The sequence below is a fragment of the Carassius auratus genome, unplaced genomic scaffold (assembly GCF_003368295.1).
Source record: "Carassius auratus strain Wakin unplaced genomic scaffold, ASM336829v1 scaf_tig00025618, whole genome shotgun sequence".
Classification (NCBI taxonomy): Eukaryota; Metazoa; Chordata; class Actinopteri; order Cypriniformes; family Cyprinidae; genus Carassius; species Carassius auratus.
This window is the reverse complement of record NW_020525436.1, coordinates 14,598-30,297: the sequence shown is the minus strand read 5'-3', so window position 1 is coordinate 30,297 and position 15,700 is coordinate 14,598. Positions and strand designations below refer to the sequence as shown.

The following is a 15,700-nucleotide window of genomic DNA, read 5'->3' as shown; positions in this document are numbered from 1 at the left end:
TATATGACATAGACCTAGAAATTGTGTTCCTAGAAAAAATTGTAGGCTAACACTTTGCAATAATGTTTTAAAACATGAATTAGCCAACAAGAACTGAAAATAAGCTGTGTGTTTTCATAGCATATTAATCTTTGTTAATGGCAGTTAATAAAACCACAGTTGTTAAATGGTTGGTTCTTGTTATCTTACAGTCCAACGTCCAACTTTTGCATTAAAGAGAAAAAAAATTATTAGTAAATGTTAAAATGAAGCTTAAAATTGTAAGTATTGTTTGTTGTTAGGTCATGTTAACTTATGTACTTAAAGGGGGGGTGAAATGCTATTTCATGCATACTGAGTTTTTACACTGTTAAAGAGTTGGATTCCCATGCTAAACATGGACAAAGTTTCAAAAATTAAGTTGTACGTTTGAAGGAGTATTTCTGTTCCAAAAATACTCCTTCTGGTTTGTCACAAGTTTCGGAAAGTTTTTTTCGAGTATGGCTCTGTGTGACGTTAGATGGAGCGGAATTTCCTTATATGGGTCCTGAGGGCACGTTTGCCGGAAGAGCGCGCGCTCCCGTATAGCATAGCAGAGAGAGGCTGTGCACAGACAATCACTGATCAGAGCGAGAGCGTCGGGAAATGTCACAAAAGGAGTGTGTTTTTGGTTGCCAGGGCAAAACAACCCTGCACAGATTACCAAAGAAAAAACAGCATTAAGGGACCAGTGGATGGAGTTTATTTTTACAGAGCATCAACGGAGTTGTGCAAGTGTTTGTGTTTGTTTACAAACAAAGCCCAGTTTGACGACGGATTTGCGTATCGTTTATTTCTTAAGGATGTTGCAATCCCAACGAAAAAGGGTCACGATTGTGTGTTGGAACCGCAGGCGGTGAGTAAAACTGCTTAAAATATCTCTGCCTCCTTGTTAGTGTGTCCGCCTCCCATCGGAGACCCGGGTTCGAGCCCCGCTCGGAGCGAGTCCTTGCTGCTGCTGCTGCTCTTGTTCAGTTTCAGCCTTCACAGCTGTCACAGCTTCCGAACGCTCTCAAAGCCTACTGGCGCTCGTGATTCTTTAGCTCCGCCCACACGTCACGCCTCCAGGCGCTCGTGTTTTTCCGGGAAAAATCGGTACAGACTATCTTTCTCTTATGAATATAATAAAACTAAATACTTTTTGGAGTTATGAAGGATGCAGTACTACTCTATAGGTACTCAAGATTAACAGGATATTGAGTGAAAACGAGCATTTCACCCCCCCTTTAAGTAATGTTATCAAATCCTTAACAGACTTTATTATACGAGTAAACAACAAAACTTTTGTTAAGGTGAATTATCTCTTTAACCTCACAGACGTAGCTCTGACACCCTATTAAAGCCATTTCACAGATTAACAACTAAATGTGACCAACAGCAGGATATTTTGGCATCATCCTTTAAATCTTCTAAAAATCTCTGAATCTTTAAGCCGGTCACTCCAACTAACTGTGCCACAGGGAGAAAAATCCGTGTTTATCCCAAACAATCTGGTTTGCTTGTCTGAGGAAAATGACTCAAGATCAGATCTTTCCACTAGACAGACATTAAAAGATGTCCTAGTCTCTCTCTAACAGACTTCAGCGTCAGATATAGAAGATGTTTCTGATGAAGATGATCATGGCAGTTAGTCAGGCCTGTAACCCTACAATTATTATCCTGATTATTCAGATGACGTTCAGCCACAGCTATACGTCTGGCTATAAGCAATGAGAGTAAAAATAACTCATCTGCAGCCCTCACAAGTCAGTGTTTCCAGCCGAAGGGTTTCGCTGTCAAGATGTGACAAGCTCCTCTTTGGCGTTGATCAACCCCCCCCCCCGTGGAGAAGAGACCAACACTGGGCACAATGCTTTATAGAGACTTAACACAACTCCTGGGGAATGGACAACAGACAACACTGTTCATCTAAACCATCCAAGACGGCTAATGTAATCCCAGCCACAGTCACAATAATCCCAACAACACCTGGAATATGAGATTTATGAAAAGATAAATCTGTGTGACACATTATAGCCAGACAAACAGTATTACCATCAAATATGTGTTTTGTGTTACTGCCCGAAACAAATGAGTCAGTGAACTCACTCACAAGCGAAATCTGAGAAAACGCTGGCTTCCCCAGCAGCTTTTCCCACCAGCAAGTGCTTCAGAAGAGACAATAAATGCCAGTCCCTATCAAATAACAGCCATCAGATAGCATTTCTACAGTTAGGAAAGTATTGTCTGAACTTCCCCTTCTCAATTCAGTTAGCTACCGCCTTTAAACAAGCACAATCATCTACATCAAATGGCAAATTTACACTGCAAAGGTGGCACAGAAACACTTCTGAAGTGGCAGTTATGAGTCTTTCTTGACACATACGGTTTAAAGCTGCTTAGAGGTGGCATAAATGCAGTTACGCAACATTTTTAACTATATACATTTACACTAGGGGTTAAGGTGGTCAAGAGGAATTTGCTCATATTCAAATCATATTAATATATTAATTAAATAAATAAATAAATATTTTATTTATTTATTTATATATATATTTGTTTATTTAAAAATACATGTCCACAGGTATATTGCTATAGCTTTAACAAGAAGACCTTAAAGAGAAGATGTAAACATTGTCAATCCTGCTGATACAACTCTGAAGTATATTTTGAATACTTTTAAGTGAAATCATACTAATTTGTCATTCTGACAATGCTTTTAACCAACCAAGAGTTTCCCAATACACTAATTTCAAAGTTGTTATTAAATGGATCGACAGGGTTCAAACATAAACATTACAGCAATACACTTTTATACAGCAATACACTTTAAAGTGTACAAAGAAAGGTCCCAATGGAAGGTGACCAGACACTGGACCATGAATGACCATTTACAAAACCCATGTTAAATTCACAAACTGATATTACCAGAGCTAGAAAAATCTCTGATGTGGGTGTTGTTTGGATGAAACAAGTTTAATATGTTCCATCAAAGGAAATTTGTTTCATCCACCTCAATGTTTAAGACGTGGTTTCAGTCTTGTTTTCTACCAAGTCACTAAGACATAAAAGTGTTGTTTATAAGAAATAGCAATACAAACAGGCTGACCTGAGCTCTTATATTCAGCACATTTCGGTGATTGTGTCAGAAAACACAGTAAACTGTCTCCCTAGAGAGCAGGTTTAGGGATTAAATACGTGTTTGAACTCATTCGTGATGTCAAAAATAGCATTGTCTAGATAGGCAGCAAACTAGATTTTACAACACAGCCCGAGAGTCATGGAGTATTTCTAAACCGGAGAGCAGCTCCACACTTCACCGAGAATGATAAGCAAGTTGGCACTGACTCAAATCAATAAACATGCGCAATGAAGACCTGAATGGGCTCATACCTGAATGCAGGGTGAAAACATTGATTCCTGGATCCAGCGTGATGTTCGCTGCAGCGGCAGTTCTGCCCGGTGGAGTCCCGGTGATGTTGCTCCCGCCGCCGCCGCCGTCTCGGGGTCTCCTCCCGGAGTTGCTGGCCCGGTTCGATCTGCCCTGCTGCTGTTGCCCCTGCGGTGGGGTCTGGATCCCAGCGGAAGCCCCTTCTCCCACGCGGCCTACCTGTTGTCCCATCCTGCGAGAGTTCTGGGTGGGAAAATAACACAGATCCGTGGAAAGACCCGCCGTCCGTTTGGACAGCTCACATCCCCCAAAGAACGACCCGCGGGACGACGGCCTGTTCAGTTCGGGATGATAGTCTTCCCCTTCTTGGTCACCCTTTCTCTTCCTCCTCTACCGGACCGGACCGAGCTCCGTTAGCTTAGCTTAGCCGTCTGTGTAACGTAATGTGTGTGTGTGTATGAGGGAGATCGAGAGAACCCACCCACCACCTAACAGCAAACAACGTACAGTCTGATCGTTAAATTCTACCAAACGGCACCGGATAAGCGGTTCTGTTAAACGGGAATGTACGATCCTCCTGCCCTCAGCGCTGTTTCTCTTAAAGCGGACCCGTCTGGGGTCGTTCCGTTCTGCTCCAGCCGCTGCGTGCCCCCTCCGCCGCCGCCATCTTTACCGCAGAATCAGTGGCGTGCGCTGCACGAGCCAATGACGGAGAGCGCAGCACACATCATCGCGGTGATGCCAAAGACCCTCTCTTTTTAATACATCAGTATTAACATAAGCACAATTAAGAGAATTGTTCATTCATAATGTATGGTGAATAATAGCTGAATAAGGTCGATAACCGGGTAATGTGAACAGTACAATAATAAATACAAAAATGTGTTATTGAAATGTTTATTAAAGCAAAATAAAGAATATAACGCAACCTCACTTAGATCAATATCATATTCAATAATATGTTTTTATAGCAGGATTATTATAGTCAACTAAAACCACCGAAAAAACATTTATTTTAAACAAACTGATATAAATTAAAATGCACACATATATTTATATTTATTTACATTTACATTTATTAATTTAGCAGACGCTTTTATCCAAAGCGACTTACAGATGAAGACAGTGGAAGCAATCAAAAACAACAAAAAGAGTAATGATATATAAGTGCTATAACAAGTATCAGTTAGGTTAACACAGTACACCTAGCATGGGATTTTAAATAATATAATAAATAAAAAGAAAACAGATAGAATAAAAAAAAAATAGAGCAAGCTAGTTAGAGGAAAAATAGAATACAAAAAGATTAGAAAGGTGGTTAGATTTTTTAAGAATACAATTAGAATATTAAGTGATATAGTTAGAGGGTCAAATAAAGATGGAAGAGATATGTTTTAAGCCGATTCTTGAAACATATATACACAAATATATATATAGCCTATATATGTGTGTGTGTGTGTGTGTGTGTTTTATTTAGACTCATTTTATTTCAGTTAGTTGCCAAAGCAACATTTCTAACCTTTGTTTAGTTTAACTTAATGAACTAAAATAACAACAACAATAAAAAAGAAAGGGAAACAAATAAAAAAATAACTAATAAAAATCAAATGAATACAGCTCCCAACTAGAAAGTGGACAATATAAAATAAAAAATCTATTAAAATATTAATTAATAATCTTAGCAATAATCGATGTTTCGCGCCTAATTTAATTCATTTTTAGCTCTACCAAGAGCAATGGCAAAATATACTAATAGTTTTAATATTAAAATGATAATCTTTCATTTCTGCAACATGATTTCATCTGTAAAGAAATTGGCTATATTTTAATTCACTCTTTAAGGTTTGATTTTACGTGGTCAATTCACATGAAACATATTAGCATGATATATTATGTGTGCATACAAGCAAACCACTGTAGCCTGTTAAACTGTCAATTAAAGACAAATTGTTTATTTGTCCATTCCAGAGCATGTTGGTACAGGCTATGCACTGAACATTTCAGAAGAAATTAAAAAATATGCCATCAGTTTATATTATTCCAAAATATTAATAACTTTTTTTGTGATGAAAATTACAGTCATCAGTTATTTTACAAATTACAATGGAACATTTACATGGCATTTGCCATAAAGAAAACTCTTAAAATGCTGTGTGCAGTTATATAGTCCTAACACGCAACTCTCCATCACCACCTGCTGGTCATCACAGTTATTGCAGAAGTGTTTTTAAAAAATATTTAAAAAATATAATACAATCTCACTCAAACAAATTATTCACTCAGAGAGATTATTCACTCAAAACTCTTTATTGCACTAATAAATGCCATTCAAAATGTCCTACACTTTATTATTACTATTTTGTTTTATATAAATCCCCTGCATATCACTGTTCATAATAATTTATAACCAGCAAAGGAATTGTGCTTGGAAACCATTAGTAATAATAATGATCACGAGTGCAGCCAGCTCAAAACCTTAACACTTCCAAAAATATGATACCCTGTTTTGTAATAAATAAGTCCTAAAGCATGGTTTTTAAATTAGTATCTAATTAATTTAGCTCTAGAAAAAAAAAAACATGAAGTCCAAATTTCCAAAGTCCAGACTATCAGTGGTAGTAAAATATGGCACATAATTTAAATCCACTGGGGTTTTAGAATAGCAACCCTGCTTGTAAACATTCTACAGTTTTGTGTAGGCCAGGCAACCTGGTTCAAATGTACCACATGTATAATCTTCCATGGCCTCTCCAGTACTGGAGTAACACCACAATATCCAACGCTAAGAAGTAGCAGTAAACAAAACACATTTATATAATCTGATCTCAACAACATCACAGAGGCTTCTAAAAACAGAATCTCTTTAGCCAGATCAGACATAACTTAAAATAGATTGTCAAATGCTAACTAGGAATTTGAAAGGAAACAAAGAAATATTAATAATGCACATTATAGACATTCTACATTCCATTATGGATGCTATAATAAATATTAAATATCTAAGGCCTCTTCATAAAACATTGTCTTCATGATTATAGAGTAAGCTTGTCACGTTTCACTTCATTTGGTCAGAGTGCAATACCTATAGAATGCTAAAAAAAAAAAAAGTCTGATTCATCTGGAGGATGGTGGTGTGGCTTTAGTGAGCATCTACAGCAGTGTTAGTCTGTGGAGCACACGTCCAGGATCGAGGCTTCAACAAGTCTAGGAAAGAAGGCTGAGGAAACAAAAAGAAACCATGAATATATGAATAAATTCAGAATCTAGATGAACCCTACCAAGAACAAGCACTTTGTTTACCTCTTGAATAGGGCACTCCTGACAGTACAGACAGATGAGAACGCCCTGACCCAAGAACAGCGCAGTCCACATGATCACGTTCCAGATCGGCCCTTTTCTCCGGTCGTTAAGAACGAAGTTAAACACCACTTAAACATGAGTGCATTAGAGACTTTCGTATTCAGGCTCTGTTGTATCATATAAAACAGACTCATCTTAACCAAAGTCTAGGTGGTTGCGGCATCCCAGCCTGCCCAAGTTGGTTAAATTGGTATGTTTGAATGGTTTTTGGTAGACCAGCTGCTGACCAGCTAAACACCAGACTGGTCAACTGTAAAACCAGCTTTAGCCAGCTAAGACTATCCGGGGTTTATTTTTTTTTAGCAGGGACATATAGTTGTAATAAATGAGATTCTTACTTCCAACGCACATGAAGAGGCAGAACATGACGGGATAGAAAAAGCCAAAGCAGATGGCCAGAACGTACTCGTGCACCACAGCAGACACAGTAAAAACAACCAACATGGCTGCTGCATGGAATCGGTTCTGTGTCATCTGTAGATATGGATGATCACACTTGGTTTAGTTTAATGCACATTTGGACACAGTTTCACACAAATTCCAGTTTCCAGGCAAACAAACCAAACACAGACTGTTTATTGAAATACAGCATAACTCAGAGCCATCGTCAAGATCCAATCTGAAATACTGTTTACACCAATGAATTTTACTGATTCCTGGATGATTTTTGTAAAGAGTGCACTCAAAGTGATTGAATTAATCAGTCAATAAATAAAGAATAACTATAATCATTCATCTTATATTCTGTGCTAATTTTCGACTGATGACTTACCCACAGGAAGTCCCTGTAGACATAGTAATAAAGCCAGTCATGTACTACAACATTCCATGTGCGGTAATAGTTGGCAAATGAAGTGGAGTTCCACCAGTCCTAGAGAAAAAGCACATTATTCAATGAACATTTGTATAATGGACATGTAATTTAGCATATATCTTTTTTTTTTTTTTTTTTCAATAAAACAAATCTGATCTGATCTAATCGAAGGGTCTGTATTTGTAAAATTATATACAGGGCACATTTTTTGCTGTATGTTACCTTATAAAACATTCTGTCTCCAAAGCGTAGCATTTCAGCAAATGCATTAAGCGAGCAATGCAGAAAGGAAAAAAATGCCAAGAAAAGCACCAGCACTCCTATGAATAGAAGACGACACCATTACACAAACTGCATTTATTTGTGCACTTTTTTTATTAAATCTTTGTCTTCTTCCGTGTTTAGACATCTTATCATTATTAAGGTATCTAAAGATGAGCTAAATTAAAAAGTAGCTGTCCTGTCGACATTCTACCTGGGAGTATAGAGTTGAAGACACACAACACCATGGCCCTCAGGTCAAAGAGCTGCACACTGATACTGCGGAACTGAGGGATACACAGCCGCACAAATATGTAATATGCATAAAATAAACAGCCGAGCACCTGGAATTTAAATGAACACATTAAAGAAGAAAACAGAGCATCCAATAATCAACCATAAATAAAATGGTTACGGAGTACCTGTTCTAGAATAAGTATGAAGCATGATGCAGGGGGAAGGCCATTCTTCAGCACCACATATGTGCTGTCCATAAGGCCCAGAAAAACACTGGCCCAGACACTGAGCAACACATACGGAACCACAAGAGTGGACAGGAACATCCACATCCACGTGACAACCACTAGGGGGAACTGGCCAAAGGCGTACACCAACAGATCAAACTCCAGCACCAATCTACAGAGAGCAAAGGAATAAAGGTTTTTGCAGCTTACATAATTTTGTAAATGTCCCTTTGTTGTCTTATTTTACTCCAAGTCACACTGAAGGTACACGATAAACTAATGAGAAAACACTTATGAGTTAAGAGCATATTACTTTCTCAATTCTCAACACATTATATTTCAGTCTGGTAAAATCACTGATTTGTTTATTCTTTTTGTTCACATAATCACAAATTTCATAACTTTATCCTTACACCAGCTAGAATACACTAACTAAACCGGTTACATGCAAAGATGTTTTTCGTTTAGTTTTCTTTCTTTGTGGAGAAAATCCTATTTAAATAACATAAAGAGTTATTCTATTCAAAATTCAGACATATCAGAAATGTATTTTTAATACGATACAGAAGTAGTTTGCATGGAATAGTTTCAGGGCTCCTTTTCATTCATTTAGGAGACCTTGCAAACATTGTGCATGCGGAGATAAAATATATCTCCTCATATTTTGGCGAAAACAAAACTATTATGCATTTATGAAACCACAAGGTTGACAAGGTCAAAACTTCAACATTTAAAACAAGGTTGCAGTTTCAAAAACTGAAGCAAAACAGATTCCAAAAGTGTTTATGAACACTGAATGTTCTAACCTCCCCTCATCGATGAAATCCACGACAAGCGTGCTGAAGATGAAGAGGATGAGGACGGCGATGAACATGTGATAGATGGTGCGAATGTGGCTCACCTCAAACAGATCACTGCATAAAAATCACGTAATAAGCACTTTTACTTTACAAATATTCATAAGCAGTACAACCATATGTTTCTTGTCTTCCTAATTAAACACTAAGGTTTATTAAGGTCAGCTAATCTGACCACAGACAGAAACAAAACAAATATATTTACACATACCAGCTAAAATTATCCATGACTTACAGTACTCTAACAGTGATCGACGGATCACGAACTGCTTGCTTTGGCCTTGGGAATGCTGTGTATGCCTACAGGAGCAGAGACGAAGATAAAAAGGTTTAGACAACAGAATAAAAAAAGAAAAGGCAAAAAGAATGTGAGATTAAAGCAGTATGCTGATAGATTGACATGCTAGTCATATGATAAGATCAGACAATGAAAAAAAAAAAATCACAAATGAAGTGAAGCAGATCTGAATGACCGTAAAAAAGAAGAGAATGAAGTGTAATAGACAGCTGTGGCACTCATTGTAATCCGGTTTGGGCATGCTTTCAGTACCTGAGTTTGCTTTTCTCCTTTTCTGAGAGAGGAAAGACTGTGCTCACATGGGACGAACCCAGACTGGCAGACTCCTCTATCAGACTGTCCATGAATTCATTGACCTGAGTGTCAGGTCTGCCTTCAAATGCTGAAAACAAATAGCAAACAGTGAATACACAGAACAGCTAGCCTCTTCTAAGGAGGGTCTTTCAAACAAGAACAGAAGGTCTTATGAAGCTCTACAAATCATATCCACAAAATAAGAGTAATTGCGCCAGAGAATCAGGTCTAATGTCATGTGATAACTCAAGCGGTCATGTCTTTTTAAATGCAGCTGCTCTTAATGGTGACAAATGAGTCTTCTATCTCAAAGAAACTTTATGAATACTAAATTCAGTCACAGAATGAACTGAAACTGAACTGACGCATTACATCGGAGGTCTGTAATTCAAATCAATTCTAAAGTTCCAATCATTTGATAAAATGTCTTTTTTAGGGAAATAAACTCTATATAGAAGATATGTGTTACAAACAAGGACTATATATTTTCTCAAACCTCACTGCCCCTGTCTGACAACCACATCCTTCCCTATTCTGTCTGCACTTCCTGTAACCTTTACAAGCACTTACATCAAGCAGCGCAAAACAATCTAAATCACAAACAATGTTTGACCCTTAAAACCAAAGTCAGAAAAGTCATATCCAAAAAATACCTTTCAGTCTGAATCTATTAAAAAATATATTTTTAGTCTGAATTTATTAAATTATTCAGTAATAATTACACAGTTCACATGATTATTTGAATACACTTGATAAACAATAAATAATTAATATACAAAATTTTTTTTTTTAAATCGATTGTCACGTGACCAGCAAATCATAATATTATATATATATATATATATATATATATATATATATATATATATATATATATATATATATATATATATATAAATATATATATATTCTCACAAAGAATCTGTAGACACAATGTGTCAAGATCAGATGAAATATATATAATATAAGAGTGCTGGGCAATATTTAATCGTGATTAATTGCATCCAAAAAAAGTTTTTGTTTATATGACATATATGTGTGTGTGTTGTGTATATTTACACTATTTAAGAAATATTTACATGTATATATTTATATGCATATAGTTTATATTATATATAAATTAGGGCTGGGCAAGTTAACGCATTACTATTGCGTTGACGCATTAATTGATTAACGCCAACAATTATATCTTGCGTTAAGGCAGATATTTATTATTATGAAAGACCATTGTTCACTGGCACTGTTGTAACATACATCCCTCTCACATCATACTGATTTACAGATCTATTGCTTTGGCCACTCAGAAATATTCACGCAATCACGCAACACTTATCAGAAGATCTGCACTCTGGCACGGTTAGCACTCACACACACTGATCTATATATAACTGAACCGCGGTGTGGGTCAAAAGTGCTTCGGCACGGTAAAGAACCCCTAGTGAGAGCACACACTAATTATTCTCCAGCATCTCGCACACACAAGTCTCTACGAGGCTACAATAAACATTTGAACTGCTACTATGTTAAAGGAACACTGCTGTAAAAAGCACCTTATTTGTTTAAAGTGTTTGCAAACCAAATATTATTACACTTTTGTTCATATAGCAGTAGTAATATAAATATATAAACAACATATTGTGTGTGACTGTGTATTTTTATATATAGTAAATATACACAGTACAAAAATATATTATGTACACAAAAACTTTTATTTTGTATGCGATTAATAGTTGCCCTGCACTAATATTTATCACAAAAATAAGCATTGCATTTACACCATTGAAAGGATTTAGTCAAACCAAAGGTCATGCTTGAACGTTTAGGATCTGTTAATCTGTGACATAATATGTGATAATACAGATACACCATTACACTACAGTGATAACGAACAAGATTTGCACACATACAACATTTGACACGGTTGCATTCATTGTTTTGAAATTTGTTTTCCTTTAATGCAAGAAAAAAGTACTGAAAGTTTCTGAGCCATCCTACCTCAGCTTTCTTCTTCAGCTGTAGTTTTGCACTGATAATGTGCTTCATTTCCACTGTTCCTGAAATGAAACATCAGTACAATTCTCTCATGATTGCTCAGATCAACTACACACAGATGGAGCAGGTCATTCTGGACACGTATCCTGGTTACCATACCACTCATCTCTAACTAATCTAACATAATGCAAACAGAATACCTCGATCTGATAGAGTGCAAACAGAAGAGACGGTGATTCATACAACACTAATGTACATTAACAGAAATAAGAACATTCACATCACAAAAATTGCTCTAAAACACACTGAAAAAAGACAAAAAAAAAGTCACCACAAGTTTACAATAAAATAAAATTAAAAAAATAATTATTTCATTAGCCTGTAGGCCACAGGTTTTAAGCAAATTACGATACAATATTTACTATTCAGTATAAATACAAATATTTCATCGCTATATTTTTGACGACTAAAAAAGAGTCACTTTCATTTAGGAAAGAGAGACTTGACATTAGGATAGATACATACAGTATGTCAAAGCCAACTAGACTTATTACAATTCATTAAAAGTTAAAAAATGCAGTTAAAGTTTTAAAGGGGGGGTGAAATGCTATTTCATGCATACTGAGTTTTTTACACTGTTAAAGAGTTGGATTCCCATGCTAAACATGGACAAAGTTTCAAAAATTAAGTTGTACGTTTGAAGGAGTATTTTTGTTCCAAAAAAACCTCTTCCGGTTTGTCACAAGTTTCGGGAAGTTTTTTTCGAGTATGGCTCTGTGTGACGTTAGATGGAGCGGAATTTCCTTATATGGGTCTTAAGGACACTTCTGCCGGAAGAGTTCATGCTCCTGTATAGCAGAGCAGAGAGAGGCTGTGCACAGACAATCACTGATCAGAGCGAGAGCGTTGCAAAAAGTCACAAAAGAAGTGTGTTTTTGGTTGCCAGGGCAAGACAACCCTGCACAGATTACCAAAAGAGAAACAGCATTAAGGGACCAGTGGATGGAGTTTATTTTTACAGAGCATCAACGGAGTTGTGCAAGTGTTTTTGTTTGTTCCCTGCATTTCGGATTGCACATCGTTTATTTCTTAAGGATAATGCAGTCCCAACGGAAAAGGGTCACGATCCTGTGCTGGAACCACATGCGGTGAGTAAAACTGCTTCAAATATCTCTGTGTTGTTAACTTAGCTATCGGCGCGTAAGCACATCAAGTAAACAACATGCGATGTTGTCATCAAACTGCACTTACCACATGTACAGCTTAAAAAAAAAAAGACGACATAAAGTGGAACTTAGTCATTTTCCAAAACTGCTAAGCAAATATATACAGTTTCAGTACATACCACATAGCATACCGCCTTTGCAGATGCTGCTCTTTTTAAATTTCAGCCTCTGGATCTGTGTTACAGCTTCCACATGCTCTCAACTCAAAAGCCTACTGGCGCTCGTGATTCTTTAGCTCCGCCCACACGTCACACCTCTAGGCGCTCGTGTTTTTCCGGGAAAAATCGGTACAGACTATCTTGGAGTTATGAAGGATGCAGTACTACTCTATAGGTACTCAAGATTAACAGGATATTGAGTGAAAACGAGCATTTCACCCCCCCTTTAAAATGCAGTAAAGAAAGACAGAAATAAACAAAATGTCTTTATTTCAATCTATTTGAGTTTTATACTATAGAGGCAATGAATTAATAGTAAGCATAGAACTTGATGACTTTTGACAAAAAGCACTACATTATATCCCACTGAAAACCCTTAAATTATATATGATATTTAAAAAACTCACTCACAACAGACCCGGAAGAGAAGACAATGCTGAATAACTCGTAGTTTTTGTTATTTTTGGACCCAAATGTATTTTCGATGCTTCAACAATTTCTAACTGACCCTCTGATGTCACTTGGACTACTTTGAAGATGTTTTATTACCTTCCTAAACAGGGACAGTATATTGTACACACATTTTCAATGGAAGGACAGAAAGCTCTCGGACTAAATCTAAAATATCTTAAAGGGGGGGTGAAATGCTCGTTTTCACTCAATATCCTTTTAATCTTGAGTACCTATAGAGTAGTACTGCATCCTTTATAACTCCAAAAAGTCTTTAGTTTTATTATATTCATAAGAGTAAGATAGTCTGTACCGATTTTTCCCGGAAAAACACGATCGGCTGGATGCGTGACGTGTGGGCGGAGCCAAAGAATCACGAGCACCAGTAGGCTTTTGTCTGGTATGGGAGGGGACGCACTAACAAGGAGGCAGAGATATTTTAAGCAGTTTTACTCACCGCCTGTGGTTCCAACACACGATCGTGACCCTTTTTCGTTGGGATTGCATCATCCTTAAGAAATAAACGATGTTCAAATCCGTCGTCTAACTGGGCCTTGTTTGTAAAACAAGCATCTTCGAAATGCAGGGAACAAACAAAAACACTTGCACAACTCCGTTGATGCTCTGTAAAAATAAACTCCATCCACTGGTCCCTTAATGCTGTTTTTTTTTTTTTTTTGGTAATCTGTGCAGGGTTGTCTTGCCCTGGCAACCAAAAACACACTTCTTTTGTGACTTTTCACAACGCTCTCGCTCTGATCAGTGAATCGCTCTGATCAGTGAAATGTCTGTGCTCAGCCTTGCTGTACGGGAGTGCGCGCTCTTCCGGCAAACGTGCCCTCAAGACCCATATAAGGAAATTGCGCTCCATCTCGAAAAAACTTTCCGAAACTTGTGACAAACTGGAAGGAGTATTTTGGGAACAGAAATACTCCTTCAAACGTACAACTTAATTTTTGAAACTTTGGCCATGTTTAGCATGGGAATCCAACTCTTTAACAGTGTAAAAAACTCAGTATGCATGAAATAGCATTTCATACAGCCCCTTTCATACAGCCCCCCCCCCCCCCTTCCTCCCCTTAAACTGTGTTCCGAAGATAAACGGAGGTCTTACGGATTTGGAACGACATGAGGGTGAGTCATTAATGACATAATTTTTTGGGTGAACTATCCCTTTAATTACTTATTGGCTTATTATTACATAATAACTGTATGAGTAAATATACTACCAGGAAAACAAGACCCTAGTTAATTAATAGAATAAACGTTAAAATGGCTTACCACACAAATGCAAATAACTCAACCTTTAACGCTAAAACGGAGTTCTACAATAACGTTACACTAAATTAGCTGTGTTGATCCTGGGCTGTCATTTTTGAGGGGGATCAACTATTCGTCTTTATTTATATAGACACTAAATGTAATTTAATAAAAACTTTATTAATTATATAGCTTTATTAATATAACGTACCAGGAAATGTTTCCGAACAAAATATTGTCTGTTTCAGAGGCTTCGTTTAAGAAAGACAAAAAACAACGTTTATATCACTTACTTGTGCTTCTTCCTCAGTACACACGTGTGTAGTAATCTCCTCAATTCCGCTTTCTGAAGACAAACTCTGTGAATGTTGACGCTGGCAACGCCGTTTGATTGAACAAGATCAGCTCAGCATCATGCCTGAATCAACTGAAAGAACGGAGGCGGAGTCTGCTTCGAAACGGCATCTGATTGGACGAGCGGCTAACGTAAATGTAACGCTGCCTGGTTGATGTAATGACTGTGTTATCTCTCTCCTCTCAAAGATGTAATGTGTGGAATAAATACATCTCAAAACACTTCAAGAATATATGCCCAGGTCATTTTTCACCCCAAATACAAATGTCAAATGATGTGCTTATAATTTAGTTGTATGTGTTTTATTAACAGCTTATGGAGAACGAAGACATTATATGGTTAGATCCTAATCTAGTCACTCATTGATGCCCCAAATTATTTATGAAACACATTCAAATTCACTAATGTATGTGAAATGATGCCTAGTTTTAAATACAGTAAAAAAAATATATAAAAAATTTACTTATACAGGGGATGTTTATTGCATCATTCAGGATGATGGCAAAAATACTGTGAATTTAAT

At 37.0% G+C, this 15,700-nt stretch overlaps 1 protein-coding gene across 2 annotated transcripts; it reads right to left on the bottom strand.

Moving 5' to 3' along the window:
* Positions 1-5,679: 5,679 nt before the first annotated feature.
* On the bottom strand, positions 5,680-15,296 carry LOC113078370 (sterol O-acyltransferase 1-like). 2 transcript variants are annotated; one of them, XM_026250695.1, is made up of 12 exons: positions 15,116-15,296; positions 11,732-11,790; positions 9,695-9,824; positions 9,356-9,444; positions 9,094-9,201; positions 8,246-8,459; positions 8,038-8,110; positions 7,785-7,882; positions 7,521-7,619; positions 7,087-7,222; positions 6,689-6,816; positions 5,680-6,605 (listed from the first exon to the last, which is right to left on the bottom strand). In XM_026250695.1, exons 4-12 carry the CDS (start codon positions 9,370-9,372, stop codon positions 6,528-6,530), a joined length of 951 nt encoding a protein of 316 aa, XP_026106480.1. In that variant the 5' UTR covers positions 9,373-9,444; positions 9,695-9,824; positions 11,732-11,790; positions 15,116-15,296; the 3' UTR covers positions 5,680-6,527. The 2 variants fall into 2 exon arrangements, with proteins under 2 accessions (XP_026106480.1, XP_026106481.1); XM_026250696.1 differs by lacking the exon at positions 5,680-6,605 and having other exon boundaries at positions 6,693-7,222; positions 8,038-8,167.
* Positions 15,297-15,700: the final 404 nt, after the last annotated feature.

What these genes read in the sequence shown, in the direction of transcription:
- LOC113078370 (XM_026250695.1), bottom strand. An exon ending in GATTTCATCGATGAGGGGAG is followed by an intron (nt 8,460 to 9,093) that starts GTTAGAACATTC and finishes TGCTCTCTGTAG; the next exon opens with ATTGGTGCTGGAGTTTGATC. An exon ending in TCATACTTATTCTAGAACAG is followed by an intron (nt 8,111 to 8,245) that starts GTACTCCGTAAC and finishes TGTATCCCTCAG; the next exon opens with TTCCGCAGTATCAGTGTGCA.